The sequence below is a fragment of the Podarcis erhardii genome (assembly GCF_964252035.2).
Source record: "Podarcis erhardii genome assembly, chromosome: 6".
Lineage (NCBI taxonomy): Eukaryota > Metazoa > Chordata > Lepidosauria > Squamata > Lacertidae > Podarcis > Podarcis erhardii.
Window position 1 is genome coordinate 61984755 of NC_138510.1, and position 26497 is coordinate 62011251.

The window sequence follows — 26497 nt, forward strand, 5'->3', positions numbered from 1 at the left end:
AAAAAATAATAACCCTTCTAAAAAAAACCACCACTGCAAAAATACATTTCCCCCTATTGGCCACAATAAGTTTTATTTGTCTGTGAATTCTGCTTAGGCCTCCTTTCAAAATGCCAGTGTAGTTCCAGGTGTGTTTTTTTAGATGTCACTTTCCCAACAGCATCTTTTGTCATTGTTGACAGGTACGTTTATTTTTGTTCTAATAGAGGAATTCTCACCAGTCTCAAATATGAGGACTCAGAAAGATGATGATAATAATAATAATAATAATAATAATAATAATTTATTATTTATACCTCGCCTATCTGGCTGGGTTTCCCCAGCCACTCTGGGCGGCTTCCAACAAAGTATTAAAATACAGTAATCCAGTAATAAAATACAGTAATGATAGCGTATATTATTCAAATTATTAAAAATGTGTTTATGGTCAGCCAACACTATTTACTTGATGATTTGTGCTTCTGTCTGCAGAACAAATTTGTGATAGTAGAGACTCCTGCTTAGGGTTGCCATATTTCCAAAAGTGAAATGGGGGGAATACTCCTGCTATTATTGTTTCCCATTAATTGTTTCCCATTAAGATGATTATTTGCTGGGCTCTTTCTATCCTAGGCCCAGAAATGGGAGAGAGAGAAATGTTCCTTATTACTGGCAATAAAGAGTCAAGGTGCACCAGGATTTCTTCACGTTGTGAATGCTCAGCTGTCGTGTGTAGGGAATCCCAGAAGCATCTCTATCACTCAGAAAGCAGAACCCTGACTGGCAGTGGGCCAAGATCCAAAACTAATTCCTTAAGCCAGGTTGCCTTTTCACTTGCTTCTTTTGAAACAGCAGCCCCTAATACCACATGACAAACTACCTTTAAAATTGAAGGGTCTTGCTGAAGCAGTTTCTGCTACTACATGGGGATAAGATTGAATCTCGGAACCAAACCATTGAATGCAGTTGCATTGTCTGAAACATGGTGGTGCTCTATTTTTGTTGTTGATATCTTTTCTGTTTAGTTCAAGCTATTCAATTGGGTTAGTTTGCTTGCATTATTTTATACTATGTTTAGTTTAAATTGTTAAATTACGTTAGTGTTGTATTGTTTTTATACAAATCCAGGTTGGGTTTTTTGTATTTATTGATACTATGTCTATGTACTTCTGTTTCTAATACATTCTTGCAATCAATTTTATTGTTTATATGTTGTGAGCTGCTTTGGGCAGTTTTGTAGAAAAGTGGAATATAAACAAACAGATGATGATGATAAGTTGTTTAAGGGAAGAGGTGTCCACTGGCTTAAAATAATGCGCTAGCCCTTTAGATCCTGCTCACGGCTGCATACCCTCCAACATTTCTCCAATGAAAATGGGACGTCCCATTCCACAATGATAATTTTGCTATTTGTACCAGCACATCTTACTGTGTTGCCCCAGCTACTTTGGACAGCTTCCAGTTTATATAAAAACATAATAAAACACTTTGAAAACTTCCCTGTACAGGATTGCCTTCAGATGGCTCAGGGCTCAGAAAACTCCATACCCTCCCAACATTTATCCAATGAAAATAGGGACATCCCAAGGAAAAGTGGTCTGATTCTGGGATCAAATCAGAAACTGGGACAGCTTCTCTAAATCAGGGATGTCCCTGGAAAATAGGGAAACTTGAAGGGTCGGCGGCTGTTAGAGCAATCCTATACATGACTATTCAGAAGTTGAGTTCAATGGGACTTAGTATAATGCAGATCATTGGTCCATCTAGCTCAATATTGTAAACACAGACCAGCAGCAGCTCTTCAGGGTTTCAGATGGGGGACATTCCCAGTCCTCCCTAGAGATGTCAGGGATTGATTTTTTGCATGCTGGGCATGTGCTTTACCATTGACCTATGCCCTTTATTCCCAGGTTTGTAGTCTTAAGTGGCATGTCATGGGGGGTGGGGAGAGAAATTCAGTTTGCTTCTAAGGGTGAACCTACCTGATCTGCACTTTCTGAAACAATATGCAAACTGAAACAGTTATCCCTCAAAATTTGCATCACTCTGAATTTTGCAATACTGTACAGTCCTCCAGCAAAGTGATGCGTACAAAAATGAATATAACAGAGTAAGGGCTGAAACAAAATCCATGCATTATTGAGAGGAACATACAAAAATGCATTAAATACAAAAATGCACCTTCTAGATGACCAAAAAATTGTTGAGAAAGCACAAAAGAATCTGACGGACTATTTTGTAAACAATTCTAACAAAGGTATAAAAATGAGTACAGTATGGGATGCCAGCAAGGCGGTTATGAGAGGATTCTTCATCCAACAAAATGCAATTAAGAATAAAAACAGAGAAAAAGGGAAGAAGGAAAAGGGAAGAAGGAAATTCTAAGACAAATAATGGACAACCAACAGAAATTAGTGAAGAAACCGAATAACGTGAAAGCAAAGCAGAATATAAAGGCCCTACAAACTCAGTTTGCGATGATAATCAACAGAGAAGTGGAATGGAATATAAAAAAAATGAGACAAAGGGATTTTGAATTGGCTAATAAGTCAGGAAAATGGCTGGCGTGGCAAATCAAAAAAAGGAAGGAACAGAACACAATTAACAAAATCATCATGGAGGGTCAAGAAATAGATAGTCCAAAAGGCACCAGAAAAGGATTTTTGGATTTCTACAGGCATCTATATAAAAGAACAGAAAGGAATAACATGAGAAAGATAGAAAGATATTTGAAAGAAAAAAAGGTGCAGAAGATCCCGACAGAAAAAAAAGAAAGGCTGAATGCCCCAATAGAAATTAGTGAAATAAAAGAAGTTATAAAAGAACTTAAAAGAGGGAAGGCTCTGGGGCCAGATGGATTTACAGCACGATACTATAAAGAAATGAAACACATCATGTCAGTACCTTTGAAAGAAGTTATGGACAATATTCTTAAGGAGAAAGAAATCCCTGAAACATGGAAGGAAGCGTTTATCACCTTTATTCCAAAACAGGACTCTGATTTGACACAAGTCAAAAATTATAGGCCTATTTCATTGTTAAATACAGACTATAAAATTTTTGCAAGCATTTTGGTGAGGAGAATTAAAATAATATTACAAGAAGTTATTCATAAAGATCAAGCGGGTTTCCTTCCTGGCAGACAGATGAAGGATAATGTAAGGAATATAATTAATATTTTGGAATATCTGACTGCCAGGAATGAGAAACAAGCAATGTTAATATTTGTGGATTCGGAAAAGGCCTTTGATAATATATCATGGGATTTTATGTTAAAAAATTTGGAATTTATGGAGGTGGGGAAGGAATTCCTTAATGGAATAAAGGCAATATATACTGAACAAAGAGCTAAGTTAATTGTAAACAATGTGACCACGGAAGAAATAGGGATAACCAAAGGTACACGACAAGGGTGTCCACTTTTGCCATTGTTATTCATCATGGTCCTGGAAGTCTTCTTAAACTCTATAAGGGAAAATAAGGAAATAAAAGGGGTAGAATTAGGCCGGAATGAGTATAAGGTTAAAGCCTTTGCCGATGATCTGGTTTTAACGGTGGAAGAACCTCTAGAGAGCACCAAAAATATTCTTGTAGAGGTGGAGAGATTCGGTCAGGTGGCAGGTTTTAAACTGAATAAGAGAAAGACCAAAATAATTGCTAAGAATATCAATCAAGAAACGATAGAAATAATGCAACAGCAAATAGGAATAGAAGTAGTGAAGAAGGTGAAATACCTTGGTATCTGGTTAACCCCCAAGAGCATTGATTTATATCAGAATAATTATATACCAGTGTGGAACGGAATAAAGAAAGATCTGGAGGTGTGGGGACGAATGAAATTATCGATGTGGGGGAGGATTTCAACGATAAAGATGAGCGTTCTGCCAAAATTATTATTTTTGTTTCAAACAATTCCAGTAATCAGAGGGACGGCTATTTTTAAGGAATGGCAAAGAACAATTTCAAGGTATATCTGGCAGGGTAAGAAGCCAAGAATTCAATTTAAGTTATTAACAGACGCGAAAGAAAGAGGTGGCTTCGCCCTGCCAGACCTGAAATTATATTATGAAGCATCATGTCTCTGCTGGTTAAAGGAATGGATAAAACTAGATAATACGGAATTGTTAGACTTAGAAGGATTTGATAATAGATTTGGGTGGCACGCATACTTATGGTCTGGAAAGAAGAAAGGTCATTTAGGCTTTGAGAACCACATTTTCCGAAGATCGTTGAAAGAGATTTGGGATAGGTATAAAAACCTACTCGAGCCAAAAACTCCACACTGGTTGTCTCCATTAGAGGTTATGAGTGTCAAAAAAACTAATATGAGGAAAAATTGGATTACATATGGAGAGTTAATTGTTAAGGAAGGGGGGAGATGGAAAATGAAACCCTATGAAGAGGTAAAAGAGCATGTATATGATTGGCTGCATTATTTACAAACAAATGAAATGTTTAAGAAGGATTTTAAAGAATATGGATATGCAGAGAAAGAGTCAAAATTTCAAACAGAAATAATAAATAACGAATATAAAATATTATCCAAAATGTATAAAATTCTGCTGGAATGGCATACAAAAGATGAGGAAGTCAAATCGGTTATGATAAAATGGGCCAGGGACTTTGGATATAATATACAAATGGATGATTGGATTAAATTATGGAATGAAAATATGAAATTTACTGCATGTACAGCGTTAAAAGAAAATATGAAAATGATGTATAGATGGTACATTACACCGGTGAAACTTGCAAAAATGTATAAAACATGTAAGAAATGTTGGAAATGTAAAGAAAAGGACGGTACTTTCTATCATATGTGGTGGGAATGTAAAAAAGTGAAGAGCTTCTGGGAACTGATCTATAATGAATTGAAGAAAATGTTGAAATATACATTTGTTAAGAAACCAGAGGCTTTTCTTTTAGGAATTATAGGAAACGAAATAAATAGAAAGGATTGTAAACTTTTTCAATATGCAGTAACAGCGGCGAGAATATTACTGGCCCAGAACTGGAAACAGGAGCAAGTACCAACATTGGAGGAGTGGAGAATGAAGCTGATGGACTATGCAGAACTGGACAAATTGACAGGAAAGGTCAGATATCTACGAGATCAAAAGTTTATCGAGGACTGGGGAAAGTTGGTGGATTATTGGGAAGGTATAAGTGATAGAGAAATAACGTTAGTGGCATTTAAAGAAGCTCTGTAAAAGTCGAAGAAATATTGCAAAAAAGAAAAACAGGCATTGAAGGGTATACTAAAAGGCAATAGTGAATTTAAGAAATGTGTATTTAAAAATTAAATTCGGATGATTATCAGAGAGGTTGAAGGAAGTCCAAAAGGGAAAAATCTGTTAAGGTTGAAATGTGATGTGTTATGTATTTTCTATGTGGAAATTAATAAAAATTTATTATAAAAAAAAACCAAAAATGCATTAAAAAACTAGGGGAAACTGTATACTAAAATGTGCTAATAATAAAAAATAATATATTTATATATTTATATGCTGACCATCTGCCCCAGCCACTCTGGGCAGCTTTCAACAGATTATTTTTTTAAAAACCCCAACCATTGAAAACTTCCCTATATGGGGCTTCTAAGAGTCAGGTGTTTATTTTCTGGACATCTGGCAGGAGAAATTCAACACTAAAATGCTGATGGATTTTCACGAGGACTTTTTATCAAAACACTTTTCAAACTGATGTAGAAATGTGAAGAACTAAACTTTGCAAAGCGGGAAAAATGAAAAACTCAGAGAAACCAAACCTACATAACTATTTGCCCATTCCTGGCTATCATGCACTTGATTCGTTTGAGAGATTACTGAGAAAATGTCTGTATCTTTTATTGATGTAAGACTGAAGTGTGCCTCTAATTTACTTTAATGCGAGGACTATGCTGCAGTTAGGGACGCGGGTTGCACTGTGGGTTAAACCACAGAGCCTAGGACTTGGCGATCAGAAGGTCGGCGGTTCGAATCCCCGCGATGGGGTGAGCTCCCGTTGCTCAGTCCCTGCTCCTGCCAATCTAGCAGTTCGAAAGCACGTCAAAGTGCAAGTAGATAAATAGGTACCGCTCTGGCGGGAAGGTAAACGGCGTTTCCGTGCACTGCTCTGGTTCACCAGAAGCGGCTTAGTCATGCTGGCCACATGACCCGGAAGCTGTACACCGGCTCCCTCGGCCAATAAAGCGAGATGAGAGCCTCAACCCCAGAGTCAGCCACGACTGGACCTACTGGTCAGGGGTCCCTTTACCTTTTTATTCTGCAGTTATCCAGTTTGAAAAATGCTGTTCTGTAGTATTAGTACAGTACTGCAAATTAGGCAAGTGCCCTTACTAATTTGTTTTACCACCATGCATACTATTTAACAGCTGGTTCTTTTCTTATAAATTGTAGACCATTACATGAAGCAAAACTTCCTGCATTAGCAGAACTCTAGGAGCAAAACAATCTGAAGGCATTTGATCAGAAATTAGGCTACTCTGCCAAAGACAAATGGATTTTGTCACTCTGGCACTTCAGGAAAATCAGAGCATTTTGCAGTCTTTCCAGCTGTGCGGTCTCTACCTAGTGTTGAGGCCTCAGAAGGGAGGTTAATAAAGGAACATATGGTATGTGTACAATTTGCACAGTGTCCACAAAACTCGCACCATAATTTTGACAATGCAGGAAGCCTATTAGATTTATAGGTTTAATGTTGAAATACCCTGGGACCGAAGTAGGATTTAAAATAGCCTGGAGTTTCCATGGTTTATGTGAAGCACAGAAACAACTAAAGGTTGCAGGAGACTCTCTTGCAGGGGTAATGCTTTGTAATGGAGACTCCTTTCAGCTCCTTAAAGATTCTGCCTCCCGGAAAGCTGTGCTTTTCAAGTGCTGTGTGTGGTTATTTTTGGCAAAGTATATGGGGAGCTTTTGGTTTTCCAAGTGCAGTTATTTTTGCAGACTGCAGTTATAAAGTTTATAGAATTAGAGCTGGTTTAATCTTATCCATCCAAACACTTTTCATTGCACATACCATAAGCAGGTTTGCTCCATCCACCACCTGCTTTCTGATGCTGTGCAACAATTTCTGCTTGTGCAATGGGATTCCCCACACATGCATCACACCCTCCTCAGAGTGTTAGGGGAACTCCTAGAACAGATTGAGGGGATACACAAGCAAAAATCCTTGCACTGTTAGAATGAGTTACTTAGCACTACATGGGATTCCACCTTATATGTATATTTTATCAGGAATAATTTCATATCTGAAAATGCTGATATTTTCTTATATTTTACAGTGGTGCCTCGCAAGACGAAAAGAATCCGTTCCGCGAGTCTCTTCGTCTTGCAGTTTTTTCGTCTTGCGAAGCAAGCCCATTAGCGGATTAGCGCTATTAGCGGCTTAGCGGATCAGCTGTTAAGCGGCTTAGCGGATCAGCTGATAAGCGGCTTAGCGGATCAGCTGTTAAGCGGCTTAGCGGATCAGCTGTTAAGCGGCTTAGCGGATCAGCTGTTAAGCGGCTTAGCGGATCAGCTGTTAAGCGGCTTAGCGGCTTAGAAAAAGGGGGGGAAAGGAAAAAAAAAACCGCAGGAACTCGCAAGACCATAGGAAATTTGTTTTGCAAAGCACCTCCAAAACGGAAAACCCTTTCGTCTAGCGGGTTTTCCGTCTTGCGAGGCATTCGTCTTGTGGGGCACCACTGTAACTGAAACCTCCGTCCTGCAGCTTCTAGTGTGCTAGGCTTAGGAAAGCCAAATGATCTTTTTTACATAGGACAAGCCCTCTATTTGAAAGACTGTCTGGGGATAGTTTTCTATTTGAAAGGTTCTCTAGCCCAAATGCGGTTTAAAGATAATTATAAAAAGGGAAGCCTTAGCGGTTAGCACCTGGGCAGCCAACAGAGCAGGTCTCCTTGTCAGTCATGGTGAGATGGACTCTGTTTCTATTACAGAAATTATTTCTGCATTTGCATCTCTCAATAAGTAAACTGGTATATGCAAATTGTATTCAAAACTACTCAAAACTATTCAAAACTACATCTTTTGGGGTGATGTGTAGTTGGCCACATATAAGTACTCTGTCTCCATTGATTCTGGAATAAGATATATGCATGCAATGAACACATGTGAAACTAACATAGACCAGAAATAGATTGAAATGTCTACCTCTATTGCACACAATTGTATATATTACCATTGGTACTACCTTCTTAAGTATATCACCTTGAAGCAAGTTTTAGGGTTTACTTTGAACCTTTTTTCCTAACTAAACTGCAAATACAAGGTCAAGAAATCCCTGATATTTTTCCTAACTAAACTGCAAATACAAGGTCAAGAAATCCCTGATATACATTTACATTTTTTTGAGTATTTTTGAGTTGACATTTTAGTTCTTGGCTTCTATATTTAAAAAATGAAATTGACATTCAGTATCAGTCTTACATTGTGTAGCATGATGGTATGTGAATCTGATGTATCTGTTTCATATTGAATATGAAATATTTACAAAGCTACATCCTCATCTTATGGGGGATTTCATTTTCCTTATATAAATCCTGTCAGTGAAAAGGAGTTGCAAAAAACAGAAGCCCTTATAAGAAACAATGTCTGTGTAATATGAAAGCCATCTTATGAGTAAAGTGAGGGGAGACACAACTCAGGGCTTCTGAAGATGTGTGTGTGTGTGTGTGTGTGTGTGTGTGTGGTCCATCTTAAATGGAACAAGCCTGTGTTCCCCAGATGTTCACTTTGTCTTGCCTTTGACAGGTTTACAATACTGTATTTAGTTCTTTTTTCTATTGTAAAATAAAGGTGCCATTTCATCACTCTGTTGTGCTGTGTAGAACTCTTTAAAAGCACAAAATGTCAGAGAAGTCACTGAAGACCTTCAGCAAGCCATGTTCTGAAAGGAATAACTTATCTCTTCCAGAACTCCAGAGGGCCAATTCACTATTTGCAGTGTTTTTCCCAGTTAACATTCTAGGGGTATCATTCTAATGCACAGCCGGTGACTATCCAGTCCCAAAAGTTTTTTTTGTGACTCCTCACTTTGTCATTTTAAAAATGCAATAATAATAATAATAATAATAATAATAATAATAATAATAATAAAAATAAAAATAAATAAATAAATAAATAAATAATGCAACTGCTTCAGTGGGTTATATGCTGTGATGCCAAAGGCACTCCAAAAAAAGTCTGTGTTTTTGTTAATGTGCTGAATGCTCCTATATGTCCCATGCTGTGGTGTCAAGTTTTTTTTTTTTTGTGGCCCTCCAAGGCCCCCACTCTAACTTGTCTATTAAATTGATTCTTTCTGATTGCTCTCATGTGATTGTCCCATTGTGATGCCAAAATTACATTTACTGACCACTCCTGTGTCCCCTGCAATGATTCTGATACTATAACTTTTTAATGACTACCCTTTCTTCCTCCTCCTCCTTTGGCGATCACTCATACCCAAGTAAGATTGTTCTCCAAGAACATGGTCTTAACAGTGAGTCCATAAGTGACTCTGGAGGCCAATTCTAGATCCACACGTCCTTCCACAGTAGGGGCATAGGTTTCCAGGCAGGAGTTGAGGGTTTGCCAAACATGCCTTCCTCTTAGCTCATTTCTCCTTTTTGCCCTGAGTTCATGCTTCTTCGAAGTCCATGACACCTTTGTTAAAAGCTGTTCTCCAATTGGAGGACTTGCAGGCCAGTGTTTCCCAGTTATCAGTGCTTATGTTACATTTTTTTAGATGTGCCTTGAGAGCGTCTTTAAACCTCTTTTCTTGTCCACCAGTATTTCGCTTTCCATTCTTGAGTTGGGAATAGATGCTTTGGAAAACAATAGCTTTGTATGACTACCCCAATCCCCTCACAAGTGTATCATTTAAAAAGAATGAATTCCTATGTTTCAACCATACAAGTGTTTATATGCCACTCCCAATCCATGCCGAATGGTAGCAAAATTCCAGAGGGTTTCAGGTGCTCATCCAGGGTTGTGCTCTATGCTGTCAGTGTATGTTAGGTATGAATGAGAAAAAAGAAAAGTCCTGGGACGCAGGGTAGATACCCCCTTTCAACTTTCTCTGTTCCCCAACGTTTAGTTCCAGTAAAAAAATAATGCAGTCATACCTCGGGTTGAAGTAGCTTTGGGATGAATATTTCCGGGTTGCGCTCCGCGGCGACCTAGAAGTAATGGAGCACATTACTTCTGGGTTTCACCGCTCGTGCATGTGCAGACACTCAAAATTACGTCCCGCACATGCGCGGAAGTGGCGAAATGCAACCCGTGCAGATGCAGCTTATATTTACTTCAGGATGCGAACAGGGCTCCGGAACGGATCCTGTTTGTATCCAGAGGTACCACTGTAATAGTAAGCTGAGGAACATAGTGTGATAATTCTGGCTGCTGTGTTTTAAATACAGTACACACACAATATGAGCACCATCTAGTGGAGACAGGGAAGATCTGTTTAAACACACTCCCATATCTAGTTTCTACCTTTTTGTCTTTCATATACTGTACCATTCTTCCTATTCAAGGAACCCACCACAAAGGATATACTATTTTCTCAATGCATGATATTGGAGTTTACACTTGTCAGAAATGACTGGGGCATAAAAGACGCCCCCCCCCCAAAGAAAACAACAACCCAAAGTAGGGGCCCATTAGATTCATGTATTGCTTAAAATGGAACAAAACAGGTTACGACTACACATCATGTGTTCTAACACTGAGCAGCTTTCCTCACCCTGGTGCCCTCCAGTTTGCTGAGGTTGATGCGACTTGTAGTCCAAGACATCTGGAGGGCACCAGGTTGGGGAAGGCTGCCCTAGACCAAAGGCTCCAGTTATCAGATTCACCTGCTATCCCTTGATTTGGCAGAATACAAGCCCAAGTCAAAATTTAGAAAATACAGTGGTACCTCAGGTTACATACGCTTCAGGTTACAGACTCCGCTAACCCAGAAATAATACCTCGGGTTAAGAACTTTGCTTCAGGATGAGAACAGAAATCGTGTGGTGGCAGTGGGAGGCCCCATTAGCTAAAGTGGTGCTTCAGGTTAAGAACAGTTTCAGGTTAAGAACGGACCTCCGGAACGAATTAAGTACTTAACCTGAGGTACCACTGTAGTATATAAGGCAGTGTTATCTGATAAGTTTCTATTTACCTTTTGAAAAGGCTTTCCTATTCAATTCTGATATCAGTCCCCACCCGAACCTATATTGACCAAACTATTCCGTTGATCTTCCCTCTATTATATCAACTGTTTGCCCCAGCAACGTTCCTCACTAAAGTTTCTATGGCACAGTCTACACGGCACAGAAATGACCAACTGGACATTCCCCACAAAAGGCTGTGAAAGGGAAATATTGGGACTTACTGTACATTCATTTTCTTTAGGGGATGAAGGGTATCCTTGGATATATGGGATCCAATGCCATCCACCTGAGAGTTCTCAAATAATTCAAATGTGAAATTGCTGATCTTCTAAAAGGTGAGAAGGTTGTGGGTCTTCGATTCTAAACACTTATAAAACATCCTGCCAATCCAACTGCAAATACAGGTCAGGACACTGTTATCTCCCTATTGCTGGGGCCTGAATGTGGAGATCTGTGAGGGAATGGCTAGTCACGAACAAAATCCGATTAATACTGCAGATTAATTGCTGAGACCAAAAGAGGAATTTACAACAATCCTGCAAAGTAGTACAGTGTTGAAGTCCCTCCGACTCCCTGGTGGTAGAATGGCAACGCTGGGTGAAGGCCTTGCAAAGGTGATCATAGCAGAAGCTGTCTGCACTGGAGGCAAGTTGTATAATCAAAGCCATCATCCTAATCCTGTTTTCCTCTTTCTTCCCTGACCCCAAAGCAGTTTTATGAGAGGGCATATTCCAGCCCACAGGGATCTTTCAGTCTTACTACTACCAATGTGTCAGCCTCCTTTCACAAGTTTTCATTAAGGAAAGAGTGGTTTGATCTCTTTTTTTAATTGTTGCAAAGGAGCAATTTTAGCCTTAGGCCAGGTATTTGATCTCTTTTTTTAACTGTTGCGAAGGAGTAATTTTAGCCTTAGGCCAGGTATTTGGCGATGTTGACTGGGGCTGATAGGAGTTGCAACATTTGTAGGGCAGCAGATTTGCCAAGTTGGTGACTCCCAGCTCCTCCTCATTGCTGCTTATTTTCTGATCATTACTGGCTCGCCTTTCCAGCACCCCAGGGTGCAGCAAATTGCTGTAGTCAATTGCATTGCAGATGTTCTTGTGTCAACTTGATGCAGATACTTCTCGCCTTCACTTGCGAGAAGCCCAAAACGAGCATTAAAAGTCAAAACGGAAATCGCCAGCGCGTGTGAGTCTACACTTTCTCTAATAGATCTACGACTCCACTAGTTTCCCCTTTCGCGCCTTTTTTTCTCCCCTACGTTCTTTCAGGCCTCTGCGTCCCAGCAACCGTTACACTGTCACTTTTAAAACAGCACTTTGCTTTTCTTCTGGCCTTGCGGGTAAAGTGATTGGCTAGTCAAAGCAGGCCGCGATTGGTCAAGCGACGGAGCGCGGGGGGGGGGGCCGATTCGTATTTCCTTTTCTTCCATTCGTCTCCTGTTGGCGGCGGGCTTTAAGCTTTCCAGCCAGGCCTCTACCGTTGCACGCGCGCGTTTCCGCGAGGACCCTTCCGAGCTGTCCAAGCCACCCGCCTGAGCCCAAAAGAACGAGGGAGGCAGGGAGGCAGCGATTTCGCTTTCACCAGAAGCGGGGTCGAGCTTCAAACCATCTAGGGAGGCAGTTTGCCGAACTTTTCACCACCTCAGCGGGCGGTGACCGCGGGTATTATCAAACCGGCATCCGTTCAGGACAACCCCCGAGTCGCCCGGCGCGAGAAACGCGGTGGGGGAACGAGGGGTCCTGGCTGTGTGCAAAACGCGCCAAGTTTCCCGTCGTGGGCGGGTGGGTGTGAGACTGAGCTTGGAGGGACCCCAGATCCCCTCAGTCTATAGAGCAGCTGGGGAAGGGGCTTTTCCGGGGCAGCGCCCTCCCGCGCCTCGCCCAGGACAAGAGGACGTAGCGGCGGCGGGTGAGGAGATGCGGCGGCCGCGCCACCATGAGCGGGCGGGGGCGCGCGTTTCTTTCCCGGCGACGGGCGGCCACCTCTGCCTGCCTTTACCGCCGCCTCGTTCCCCGGGGGGGGGGGGGGGTTCGAGGGAAGGACTGCGGGCCGCCGCTGGTTCTCTGGCGCTTTGAGCCGCAGCCCTGCCTGCCTGCCTGCCTGCCTGCCTGCCTGAGGGGAGCTTCAGGAGGGAATATTTCGCTCTCCCTCCTTTTCACCCTTGATGCAGAAATTAGTTGTGAAGTGGAAGGCGCGCTACGGAACTCTCCGCTGCGGTTTTTTTTTTATTTGGTCTGTTACGGGCGGAGCCAGGCTTCGTGTTGGAACGGGGGGATGCGGAACCTCAGTTAAGTATTTTTTATTGATTTGGGGGGGGGCAGCTGCCCTCCCCCCCTTCCCCTTGGCTCCGCCCGTGGTGTCTGTGCAGGGGGAGCGTGCCTGCTTCCCTCCTATGGAAGCTTTTCTCGGCTTTCGGTTTTCATCCTTGTCGCAGCAAGGAAAGTAACGGGCCGAGGGTATTTTTTTGGGGGGGGGTCGTTTCTCGAGCTGCCCTCAAATCTTAGGGCGGGGCGGAGGGGGAGATGCCGCGGGTTTGTGTACCGGAAAAGTAACGACATCCCGACGTTCTTAAGTCTTAACCTGGGGCTTCAGTCTCCAGTAAATAGGATTTCCGCCCTGGCCGGTAGCGTCAGATTTCTGCACTGTTTCGCTTCTCCTTAACAACCCAAAAAAAAAAAAAAAGTCCAGAAGATGCCGGCCTTTAATGTCTAGGTCAAAGGGAACTTTGTATTAAGCGGTCGCAGCTTTGAGTTACATCGCGCGCTAATCAAAGCGCAGTTGTGTTTCGCGGCCCACTTCGGCGTGTGCTCCGGTTGCTCTTGTGAAGCTGTGTCGTCACAATACACGCTGCCGCTTACAAAACATACAGGCGTGGTGTTTTATATGCTTTTGACAGGCATGACTACAGGTTGCAGTTTTGTCGCGTTCGTCCCTCGGCGTTCTCTGGTGAGGGGGGAAAATGCCAGGCGTGCTGCCCAGTGACAACAGCGGGCTTTCAAGAGGCACCCCCACGAAAAGGAGCAGACTTTCATTGAAGTTCTTTCAGAAAAGGGAAACAAAAAGAGCTCTGGATTTTGCAGAATCGGCAGAAAATGAGCAAAAGACTTCAGAATATGAATGTTCTGAAATGTATGTAAGCGTTTATTTTTCAGTAACTCATAACAATGTGCAGAGAACTTTTAAAGGCATTTTGGTGGATCTCCATTTCTATATTTGTGTTACAGTGTATGCTTAAAGTTCTGTATCTTACTATATCAGTTATGCAAAATCTTACTGGCTGTGCTTAATTACTGTAACTACACATATTTGCATTGGCTTTTGTATACCCCAGCCTTCAGTTGGCTTTCAATGTTTTCTAACAGAAGGCTAATGGTAGGCTGTTAACATAATGGATTATGACTGAAATCAGTTTGATTACTGGTATTCTATCTTGGTGACAATTTGTTTTGTATATTGGTAGCATTACATACATTCTATGCTAATTGAGGGTAGAACAGGCATAATACAACCCAAGTTTAAGTTTTCAAAACTCCATTGAGCCCAGTGGAAGAGATTTAGGAATGTACTAGACCTTGAACTTCTTTCTGTCAAAGGACTTAGCAGAGCTGGATAGAGAGTACCCTACATAGCCTGCTTTGGGTGGAATAACAAAAAGTGAACTGTTTGTTTAAAACATTAAATTTGGTATAGAAAGGTTTTAAAGGATACAGGCCTAAGAATATGTAATGGGAAGTAAGAACTACTGTATTCTGTGTGATTAACTTCTACACACAAGATTGTGCTGCACACCTTCATTCTTGATTGCAGGTTTCTTACACTTTAGCAGTTTGTTTCCATACGAGAATTTTATTTTTTTTTAAAAAAAGATTAAATGAAAAACTAATTCAATAGGCTGCACTGGGAATAAACTTTAAATCCTGGTCTAATTATGGCCATACAGTATATTGTTGGCCTAATACTCCTGTGAAAACAGGAGCTTCCGTGGGATAATAATACTTTAGCCGTTGAAGAATTCCTGGCCAGAAAGAAATCTGTTATGTTGTCAAGGAAAACACAAGAGCTATCAATACCATTTTTGTACTTATAATTGTTGTACTTTAATTATCTTATTGTACAGTTAGAGATGGCTAATTCATTATTTTTGGAGTGTGATTTTTATGTGGTACCTCAATAGTGGTACTACATAGAGCTCACCCTGTCGTGGGCATTCAAACCGCCAACCTACAGATCAGCAAGCCCAAGAGGCTCAGTGGTATAGACCTTGCTCTGTCCCAGCTCCTGCCAACTTAGCAGTTCGAAAGCATACCAGTGCGAGTAGATAAATAGGTACCTCTGCGGCAGGAAGGTAAACGGTGTTTTCGTGCGCTCTGGTTTCCGTGTTCTGTTGTGCCAGAAGTGTTTTAGTCATGCTGGCCACATGACCCAGAAAGCTGTCTGTGGACGAACGCCGGCTCCCTCGGCCTGAAAGCGAGATGAGCACCGCAACCCCATAGTTGCCTTTAACTGGACTTAACTGTCATGGGGTCCTTTACCTTTTACCTTACTACATACAGCAGGGATTAAGAAACAGTATTTTAGTAATAGGTAAATTTCTAAATTTAGAAGACATATTGCACATGTGTATTTTGGAATAAAATATCTTTTTTTGTATGACAGTGACCAGGTAGTTCCTGCAACACAGCCACTTTCACCGTCGCCTATCTGCTGTGAGAAGAAAGACAACATGCTACCTTTCGTGGGCTTGAACAATCTTGGTAACACGTGCTATCTTAACAGTATACTTCAGGTAAGTTCATAACAGGTTAAAAATATAGTGTTGTCTAAAGTAATTTTGTGTGAATTAAGGGAATTAAAAGCTTACTTGGTAGGTATTTATGTGTGCTGCATGAAGGAGGCAACAGGAAGGAGGCTGTAGAGCAAGATTTTTACCTTTTCTCTTATTGGAGACCCATTGCACAATATTAAAATTTATTTCATTCCATATATATTCCATCTTTTGTCATGGAACCCACGGCAGCATACTGGTGGTTCCCAGGAGGTCTCCCGTGCAGGCACTGACCAGGTTTCAGCACATACTCATAAGTTGCGCAATTTGCTTTTTGTTATAATCATCCTTTTCCATCTTATGTCCTGATGGACATAAGTTGTGTAACAAATACATTGTACAAACATTGAAGGTATGTGGCAGGCTCTAGGATATTGTTTTCTTAGTATGGTTTGCAATATATTAAAATGAGGTATATTTGAAGAGGCTGTACTATGAGTATAATCCATCAAAAGTCACGCCATTCTCTTTTAACTTCACATTTTAAGAGGAAGTGCTTTAAAAATACTTGCTTTACCTAGCTCAAAGGTAAAACAAGGAAAACTAAACATGAAAACAACAGTAAAACCATAGCACTGATAAAACCCTGCAGTAGCTTGACCCACTATGCCTCCTTTGTCCAAACGTCTGCTAGATCAAAACAGTTTCACCTGCCTATTGATAACCAGGCCTTGTCAGGAGATTGGAGTTCCAAAATCAAAGCAGAATGATTGAGAAAACTTGGATACACAAGCTATGTAGCATAGCTTTATTTCTGTTTGAGTTTGTTTTTTTGTAACGGATGTAGCCTTAAAAAAATAAAAATAATATGAGAACTTTGAAGTCAGTATATGGCATTTAGAAATAATACTCAAACAACATGAATGAAACAGTGGGGCAGGGGGAAAACCTGAAAATATTCATCCCAAAGCTACTTCAGCCTGAGGGATGACTAATCAGATTTCAGAATAATCAGATATAGTTATGACCACTTGTCTTTTACTATTAACACCTTATATACTCAGCAATTTATTAAGGCCTGACACTTGTTCATCATAGAGATAGGTTTAAGATTTATCTTGACAGTTTGGTCCTGTTTTATTTTGTAACAGATATATATTTAGACTTATTTATTCACTTCTGTCTATCTACAATTACATCTGTTGATGCCAACTTCTAAATTTGTATCCCATCCCTCCAAGGAACTCAAAAGTGGCATATGCACTGGGTCATCCTACATTTATTATCTTACTTTTTCTGCAAGATTGGGTCAAACTACACAATCAAATCAATGGCTTAATAAGCTAGTTTATTAATGAGTGGCATAACCCTTCCATGCCCTTTTGTTCTACCCACTCAGCAAATGGCTAAGCAGTTCAATATTCTGTTTATAAAAATAGATTTCTGTTACACACGAGCCTGGAAACTTATGGTTAATGACTTGTGAGATATTAAGCTATGGTTTGAAGTTAGCTTATTATCGTGGCTTGGTTGCAAAGGTGTTATATACACCCATAAGCCAGGATATGATTTTTGTGAATTAGGCCATCTAGCGGTTGGTCCAAGGTCAACTAGTGTCCTTCATGACTTAGCAGGGATTTGAAAGCAGGCCTCCCTGATCTAAGTGAAATACTCATTCTGCTACATCACACAAATATATAGCTAAATATGTGTTTCACAAATTCTGTTTTCCTTCATTGTACCGCATGTCTTGTTCCTATTTTAGGTGCTTTATTTTTGCCCTGGCTTTAAGACTGGAGTGAAACAACTATTTAATATAATTACAAACAAGAAGGAAAGCTTAAAAGGTGACACTGATAAGGTGAGAACATATTGTCTATTATTGGGCATATTGTACATAACAAAAGTTAGTATATCATGGGTTCAATAAACAAATCACTTTTGCTCCTTCCTTTGGAAGAAAGTTTATTATGAAAGATGTCACTTCTGTAGCAGGGTAATTTAGACTCAGCATGCCTTTGGAGGTGCTTGCCCCATTAGCACAAACCAGTTTGCATTGAAACCACTTGCTATAAGGCTGGAAGGTGGGTGGGAAGTCACCTCCATCAGCTTCTTGATGCTAACAGGCAGCCCTGCTTGCAAAGGCGTTTTGGGGAACTCACTTTAAGATCCTGATTGTTCAATAGTAGCTGTCTATACCTGGTGTCTTATGTGATGTCAGATGTGGGGCAGGCGGACATGGTTTGCAGGAAATGACCTTGTGGGTCAAAGTAGGACATCTGCATGCTGGTTGTTCCTCACCCTTGTTTTAGAACTAGTCAAATGTCTTCCAGGATAGACAGATGATGCCTTATATGGTATCTTTTTATATGGTATGGCATAGAATTAGGACTGAAGCACAATAAAGATACGTTTGTTAGGGTAGTTCTATAGTCACTTTCAGACAGTAAAAGGGTCATTTAATTGACTTTAGTCTTTGGCATTAAGTAAATAACAACCTAATACCGGTACAATGATGATAACATTTATACATTTGAAATTTTGTATCATAGAATCATAATAGCTTGAGCTGATACGCAAAATGAAAGTAAACACATCAATATTATGAAAAAGGATTATAAAATTATGTAACTAGCTAAAAAGGAGGCAAGAAAATTAACTTCCAAATGCAAACACTTATTTTCTCTGTCTTTACAGGGGGGAATTAAAGAAGATTCTCTTGCAAGCTATGAATTGGTCTGCAGTTTACACTCCTTGATTGTTTCAGTTGAACAGCTTCAGGCCAGCTTTCTCTTAAATTCTGATAAATACACAGATGAACTTGCAACTCAGCCAAGAAGACTACTAAATACACTTAGGTACAAAAGATGTGTTTCTAACTATTTCTGAAGCAAATGATATGGAATCTTGTAATTTGCTACAGAAAGACAGCCTTTTAAGTTTATTGAATTATTCCTATTCACAAATATGTTCTCCAGCTCCTTCTTACAGTAGATGTGTTCATTTCTAGTCACTTGATAATGTGAGGTAGCTCAGCAACAATGCAGATTAGAGTTTGAACCTGTTCTGTGATCTCTCATATCAGTCAAATTTAAATGACTGATAGGCAAAAATAATAAATTATCTGTAATATACCAGTTTTTACAAAAGTATATCTCCATAATTCTAAATACATAATAGCCTGCAAAACTGAGCAACTTCATGAAGCTGAACATCTACCTCCTCATTTTAATTTTGGATCCCCCAAACATAGCGCAGTAACTTGAATTGTACTTAAAATGTGTTACCAAGAAGGGCACCTGCCAAATTTGGTTATGCTCATGAATCCCTGTCTAAATTGTGTATTAAGCTATTTTTTGACTGTGTATATTAGGTAATGTGTTGCATTTTTATTTTAAGGGAACTGAACCCCATGTATGAGGGATACTTGCAACATGATGCCCAAGAAGTATTGCAGTGTATATTGGGACATATCCAAGAAACATGTCAGCTGTTGAAGGAACAACTGAAACCCAGATCACTAGAAGAGCCCACAGCTGAACTAAAGAAAACTACTAATCAGGATATTGGCAGTACTGGTATTGTTGAGGAAGATGTCAGTTTGATCTCTGACCAAGCTATTGAGGACGGTGAAGATAAAACTAACGGAAATGCAAAAAGAAAAAATGATACAGAGGATGGGAATGAAAAGAAAAAATCCAAAGTTTCCAAAGAAAAAAATGGAATAGAAGAGAATCAGAGACGGACCAGGTCAAAGAGAAAAGCCCTGGAGGAAAAACTAGAAAATCAATCTGAAGCAACCATTAAGCATTGCATTGAAAATGAAAATACAAAACCAACCCATAAAAAATCCAGACTTCGATTAAATTGGTTAAAATCTTCAAGCAAGCAACCTAGCATTCTGTCCAAATTTTGTAGTTTGGGAAAGCTGACAACAAACTTGGGGTTCAAAGAGCCTGTTAAAGAAATAGAAAACTCTGGATTCACAGACAGTTTCCGCAAGTGTGAAAATGGCAGCCAAGGAATGGAAGACTATTGTGATCCATCATCTATTGAAAGCACTGCTGAAAAAGAAATTGAAAAACAATGCCAGAGAGGTTAGCCTTATGAGTAACTTGTGTGTATGCCCAGTTTGCTGAGATCACCTGGCCACATTTTTGTGTTTTCATAGTGGTAGAAGAGATGGAACAAGTCACATGAATTGCCTCCTTGGCTCTTTTTCTTTTTTTACCACAGTCAAGCTATGAGGGCTGTACATGTTTTGTGGCTTATTAACACTACAGTTGTATGTTGTATACTAGGAAATAAACATCATTTAACTCAATGGGCTTACTTCTGAGTAAACATTTTAGGATAGCGCTGTAAACCTAGGAGCAAGACTACTAACCCAATCATGTTTCGTGGCTGGGTTTTGTGTCTCACTTTCTCCTGACATTAACTATGCATGGTGGGACACAGGGTGGAAAGAGATTGAGATAGATGTTTAGTTCTAGCAGTGTAGCTTTCTTGTAGGGCAAAGCAAAAGATGGCTGATACTTGCCCGAAGCAATCAGAACAGTGGCATATTGCAGGGCTGGGTTAAGTAGATCTGAGTTGTCAAATATAACAAGCCAAAATGTAATACAGAGAAGGTCAGTGTTTTAACATTTCTAATACTTCTGGATTTAACTTAATGAAAATTAAATCAATAGTTTTAGTATTTTTTAAAACAAAAACTGAAAATACTGGGATTTCCTTGTAGGGGTAGATTGGTAAAGTTCTTCTTTAGATGTAAGAAGCTGCCTGGAATGGTTAAGCCTGTATGCTAAGGGATCTTTTATCTTGCCCTATGGAAAACTGCTTCCTACATAATGAATGTTTCTTCTTCTCATACTCCTTTTTGAGTAAACATGCTTAGGGGTGTGCTGGTTGCATCTAAAAGATAGGGCTGCAATGTCATTAGCGGGTTCAATATCAAGAATGTACCCCCAGTGTAGTGCCTAATAATTTAAGTTCCTAATAAGAGCTACATAGGTCATGTGGAGTGGGATCTAAAGAGATCCAAAGAGCGGTGGATGGAACTTCCTGCCTTGGCATACAGTTTTTGAATTATACTTTGGAACATTTCCTCTTGCTGTTTCAGCTGCTCAAAGATAAGGGATTTGGCGGAGTAGTGTCATATGCAGTATGAGGAGCTGCAGTAAGATGATGAAATTCAGAGAACTCTGATAATATCTATTCACGAAAAGAGTTTAAGCTAATCTGGTATGTGCTTTACCTTAGGTTCAGAGTTAGCTGTCTTCGATTTAGTGGAGAGACTCTTTCAGGGTCAGTTGGTGTTACGAACACGATGTTTAGAGTGTGAGAGTTTCACTGAGAGAAGAGAAGACTTTCAAGATATTAGTGTGCCAGTGCAAAAAGAAGAGCTCTCAAAAACGGAAGAGAATTCTGAAAGTAAGTATAAACCACAGTAAATTTTAAGTATGCCTCTGATTCACATGCCTGTGTTTGGTAGGAGTATGCATACTTTCCTTGCCAACTGTAGTTAAATTCTGGGTGTACATTTCTATATATAGTTTTATTATTTCTTTTTAAGTTCTATCCTGACAACTTGTCACCTGATGGGTGCTGACAGACAACACCTTTTAAAATACATATGCAACCATTTTCTTGGAAACAGCTTTTCCCCAGCTTACACTTGATGCCAAGGGTGGGGCAGGTGGGCATGGTATGGGGAAAACAGTATTGTGAGTGAAGTTAGGATCCCTGCTGGGCCTAATCAGGCCCATGTACTGGAGTTCCCCTTCTGTGCTGTAGATCTGCTAGTGAACTCTCTGCTTGATGAAGGAAATTCAGAGTTACAGCTTTCCCCCAGCAGAGATTGCTATTCAGCTCCCAAGAGCAAGGGCCCCTTCCCAGTAATTTTGTTCCACTGTCAAACTTAATGTACAGTAACTCTTGTAACTTAAGGTCACTACTTTAGGAAACAAGTCTTTGCCCTCTTCTGTATGACAGCCCTACAAGTATCTGGTTGGTTTGTTACATTTTTCTTAGAATGTTTTCATCTGCTGATTTGGTTGCATTTCTGTGCTTTTTAATTTTTTTCATGGCATTAATAAAATATAAGCTACCTTGGAAGATGCAGATGCATTGGAAGGGTACGGCATAAGTTTTCTAAATAAATATGTCTTTTTTCCAGGTGAAACATACCTAGTTTCTCCAACTTTTTCTCATAGGCCTTGTTTTCCATATTTCATTATCCTCCACTGAACCAATTCCAATTTGTTTATATGCCCTTTAAAAGCACAACACCCAAAACTGGACATAGTACCTTGGATGTACAGAATAAGGTGACACTGTTATTTAGAAACTAAGATTCTTTGAATACAGCCCCAAAATTGCATTAGCCTTTTTGCAGTTGCACCACACTGATCAAACCTTCTGAGAGAAGAAATAGGTGTGTGCCAAAGGGGTGGTTGATGTGAATGTGCTCAGTATGGTATTTCAGTTGAATATTGTTATCCTATAAAACAGGCATAGGCAAACTCTGCCCTCCAGATATTTTGAGACTACATTTCCCATCATCCCTGACCACTGGTCCTGTTAGCTAGGGATAGTAGTTGTAGTCCCAAAACATCAGGAGGGCTGAGTTTGCCTATGCCTGCTATAAAATGTCCCCATTCTGGTTGCTTAGAAATGTGTGGTCATACTAGTCTGTAACGTGCTGAAATGAAGCATGGCAATCTACGCAAGACAGATACTTCCTATAATACAGGTCTTAGTTATATGGAAGGGTGCATGGCTCTAGGATTCTGCAGGTTTCTAGGATGGTGTTAAAAACCCCTTCCCCACCTTAAAGAAACTGCCTTCTGTTTGGTTGTGCTGAAGTATGGAGATTAGGAATTGGCTTTGGAGAGTCATGCGATCACAGCAGAGCATAAGCTTTGGAACCCTGATGTGTAATTCGGTGTGTAATTCTCTAGGATTCTGGCACTTTTAAAAACATTTACTAACATGTCCTGCACTCATATTATCGTGGTCAGCAACCTGATTTGTATTTAACTGTTTACAGTATTGGTCAAACTAAATATAAGCAACTTTCTTTTGTAGTTTCTCCAGATCCCAAAACAGAAGTGAAGACTCTGAAGTGGGCAATTTCCCAGTTTGCTTCAGTAGAGAGGATTGTGGGAGAAGATAAATATTTCTGTGAAAACTGTCGTCATTACACAGAAGCTGAACGCAGTCTTCTATTTGACAAAATGCCTGAAGTTATAACCATCCACTTGAAGTGCTTCGCAGCTAGAGGATTAGAGTGAGTATAGTGAATAAACCACATTGAACAACCTGACTACTGGAAGTAAAACTTTGCACAAATATAAAACAATAAAATGGAACCCATATCAAGTGAATTTAACTTCTGGAAAGAAGAGCATGAACTATATTGTTAGGTATCCCAAAATATACTGTTGAGATTGTGCTTCCCATGGAATTTGCACAGTAGCTCAGTTCCTCTAAGCATGGAGGGAGAGAGAGCAGTGGGACATATCCTGCAGCTTCTTACATCCTTAACAACAAAGATATACACTCATGGGGATCTTGTGTGATCAGTGTTTCTGAATGCAGGGAGGGCAGATACATATAGGTACACAAAGACTTCCAGAAATGGTGTGCCTAAAATTATTTGTTCTTGCTACTACTTTTGAAAAAAAAATATAAAATTAGACCATATGGAGTGTTAAAAGTTTACAGCTCATTCCAAATTGTATGCATGCAAATATCCCTCCTATGGCAAGATCTGCCAGGACAAGCAGCTCAGGATGCAGTGGATCTCCCAATCCTAGTTTAGCCAAAGATATGAAGCTGTAAGTTGCTTAACCCACCTGAGCTGAAGCTGGTGTTAGTCCTCAAAACGGGGTGTAGTGGGGCAGGACTAGGGAAGGCTGGATTCTAAGCTCATCCAGCTCAGTCACATGACCTGGCAACCTAGTGTAGAACACTTACTTTTAAAAGGCTTGTTTTCCCTCAACCAGGTTTGGCAGTAGCAGCCCTGCTGCTTAACGGAGTTTGCATCTGCTGTAATTTTACAGTGGCTTAATTTACATCAGCGTGCTTCCAGAGGATTGCTCCCTTAGTGGGCATGTATCTTTAAGCAAAATCCTCCTTCTAAAATAAAAGTCATGTGCTTCATTGTCATTACTTAGGTCACAGTCAAGTACTTTCTTGTAACTCACGCTTTGTTGGGAAAGCAGCCAATATTAAATTCTACTCACCTGGTGATGAATATTTTCTTCAACAGGTAGACCGTGCTAAAGCAGACCTAAATACTACAAAGTGGACAGTTGTCTAGAGAAATAAAAATAAATTAGGCAATAGTACAATAATAGTATTTTATGTGAGTGTGCCTAAACTAGCAAACACCCCATTAGCCAGGAGAGACTGCTGGGTAACTTCCTTGATTGCTTCTAGGCACGGTGAGAATCAATTGTCTTGGCTTATTTGCCATATTTTTTTCACCAGTTGCAAACTCTCAAAAGACTTAAATGATTAAGATCTATCCACTAATAAATGTGTGTTAGAATATGTATCCTATTCCCACTGTTTCTTGTATCTCATGGAAGGTCTTAACAAATATTTTAAAACGGGTATCTCTTCCACTGTAGTCCCACATTATAAATATTTAGGTCATGTTCATAATGCATAAAATATATTGCCAAATAAACCCTGTTCTTAATTTTCCACTTTTGTATGGCTTTTCTTGCTATTTAAACACCAATCATAATATAATTATAGACTATCTTTTGTAAGCTTTCAAACATTAGATACCTCAGGCAAAAACCAGTGAATTGTAATAAAAACAAGGCAACCAACAGTTCCTGCTGTTATTTTACTGGAAGCTTAAGTGTAAATTAAAGGCATATCAGAAATTGAATTATCTATTGAGTGGATTCACTCAACTGTCCCCAATATGAATTTCACTGTTGCAAAATATGAAATTATTTTACAATTTGTAAGTGCAAAGACATGGGGGGAAATTAGCTGGTGTCTTGTTGTAGTCCTTATTCAGAAATACCTATGCAAATTGCTTACCTATTGGGCTGTCTTTTGAAATAACTAATTGTAAAAAAAAAAGAAAGAAATTACCTTTGTAATAGTTAAAAAAATGAAAGAAATTGCTGTTCAGTCCCTTGATTTGTTACAGCAAGAAATTAAGTACAGGATCTTAATATGTTGGAGATCTAAAAGCTAAGCACTAGAGTACCTCATCTTGGCTCAACGTTTGCAATATTACTTGGTGATAATGCAAATTTAAGAGAATTCAAGTTTAAGAGTGACTGATATCCTAGAGCAACAGGAAAGCAAACTAGCTGAATTTTAAAATTTAAAAGTTTTTTTTTTTTAAAGGAGCTGTGCAAAGTGACAACATAATCTATTTATTACATTTCTCCCCAAGGTTTGATTGTTACGGTGGGCTGTCCAAGATAAATACTCCTTTACAAACACCTCTCAAGCTGTCTTTGGATGACTGGAGCATAAACCCAGGCAACGAAATATATGGACTGTTTGCTGTAGTGATGCACAGTGGTATTACAATCAGCAGTGGGCACTACACAGCCTCTGTTAAAATTACAAATTTGGATAGCTTGGAATTGGATAAGGACAACTTAACAAGTGATCCATTTTGTAAAATTCACCCAGAGCCACTGAATGAAGAAGAAGCAAGAGCTGTCACTGAGGACTATGACGACGGTGAGGTCTCCTTTAGAGTCAGTGGAAGTGCTCAGCCTAACAAAGGACTGAACAAAAAGAATATAGAAGCTGTGGGGCTTCTTGGAGGACAAAAAAGCAAGCTGAACTGTGATTTGCCAAGCAACAAAGCAACCCATTCTGAGATGATGGCTAACATAGTCACTGAAACTAAAAATGCAGAGCATAGCCATGCTAAAGGAGTTGCGGAATTTGAACGCTGTGAGCAAACTGATCCTGCTATTGGACTAGAAAATAAAGCAATGGATATAATGCAGAGCTTGAAAGAGTATGAGGGGAAATGGCTACTTTTTGATGATTCCGAAGTGAAAGTTACAGAGGAAAAAGACTTTCTCAACCTTCTGTCCCCCATTTCCTCATCTACATCTACTCCTTACCTGCTGTTTTATAAGAAAATTGTAGAGTGAGGTTGTATTTTAACTATGTAAATAAGTTTAGCATCTGATCAGCACTGAAGAGCACCTATGAAGCTACAGAATGATTCACCAGACTAAGATTCTGTAAAAATGAGATGATTTTTTTTAAAGTGGGTAATTATCTTTATAGATTATATACAGATCATAGCAATACAAACCTGTATATATAGTCTGTTGAATAAAATGCTTTAAGAGCACAGTAGCATTTAAAGGTGGTTCTAATTTCGTCACACTACTCATATTTGCTCTTTAAAAATAAAGTTATTTGTACTCATATTCTAGAGTGTATAGTTGATATAAATAAATCTAATTGCTTTTGCAAACAAAAAATAATTGTTCTTTATTTCTAAAGCCATAGGACCTGAAAAAAGTATGTAATTGCTTCTTTTGTGCCCTTACCCTTCTCCATTGTTCCTCATATAGTCAAAATATGTAGTGGGATGCTCATCT

At 39.7% G+C, this 26497-nt stretch overlaps 2 protein-coding genes across 3 annotated transcripts in view; one reads left to right on the top strand and one right to left on the bottom strand.

Annotated features, from left to right (window-relative positions):
- KANK4 (KN motif and ankyrin repeat domains 4) overlaps nt 1–11743 on the bottom strand; it is a 64975-nt gene extending 53232 nt beyond the window's left edge. For both annotated transcript variants that reach the window (XM_081867140.1, XM_081867136.1), the window contains exon 1: nt 11341–11743. The gene's annotated coding sequence lies outside the window, so the exon portion shown is untranslated. The remainder of the gene's footprint in view (nt 1–11340) is intronic.
- Nucleotides 11744–11775: 32 nt separating this feature from the next.
- On the top strand, nt 11776–26323 carry USP1 (ubiquitin specific peptidase 1). The gene is made up of 10 exons (XM_081867177.1): nt 11776–11982; nt 12038–13030; nt 14019–14251; nt 15779–15908; nt 17653–17748; nt 18585–18745; nt 19287–19984; nt 21150–21320; nt 22977–23178; nt 25318–26323. The coding sequence occupies exons 3-10, from the start codon at nt 14082–14084 to the stop codon at nt 26036–26038; spliced, it is 2349 nt and encodes a 782-aa protein (XP_081723303.1). The 5' UTR covers nt 11776–11982; nt 12038–13030; nt 14019–14081; the 3' UTR covers nt 26039–26323.
- The last annotated feature ends 174 nt before the right edge of the window (nt 26324–26497 follow it).

Coding starts and splice junctions, on each gene's coding strand:
- USP1 (XM_081867177.1), top strand. CDS start 14,082: ATGCCAGGCGTGCTGCCCAGTGACAACAGCGGGCTTTCAAGAGGCACC. Junction 17,749..18,584: donor TAAAAGGTGACACTGATAAG/GTGAGAACATAT, acceptor CTGTCTTTACAG/GGGGGAATTAAAGAAGATTC. Junction 18,746..19,286: donor AGACTACTAAATACACTTAG/GTACAAAAGATG, acceptor TTTTATTTTAAG/GGAACTGAACCCCATGTATG.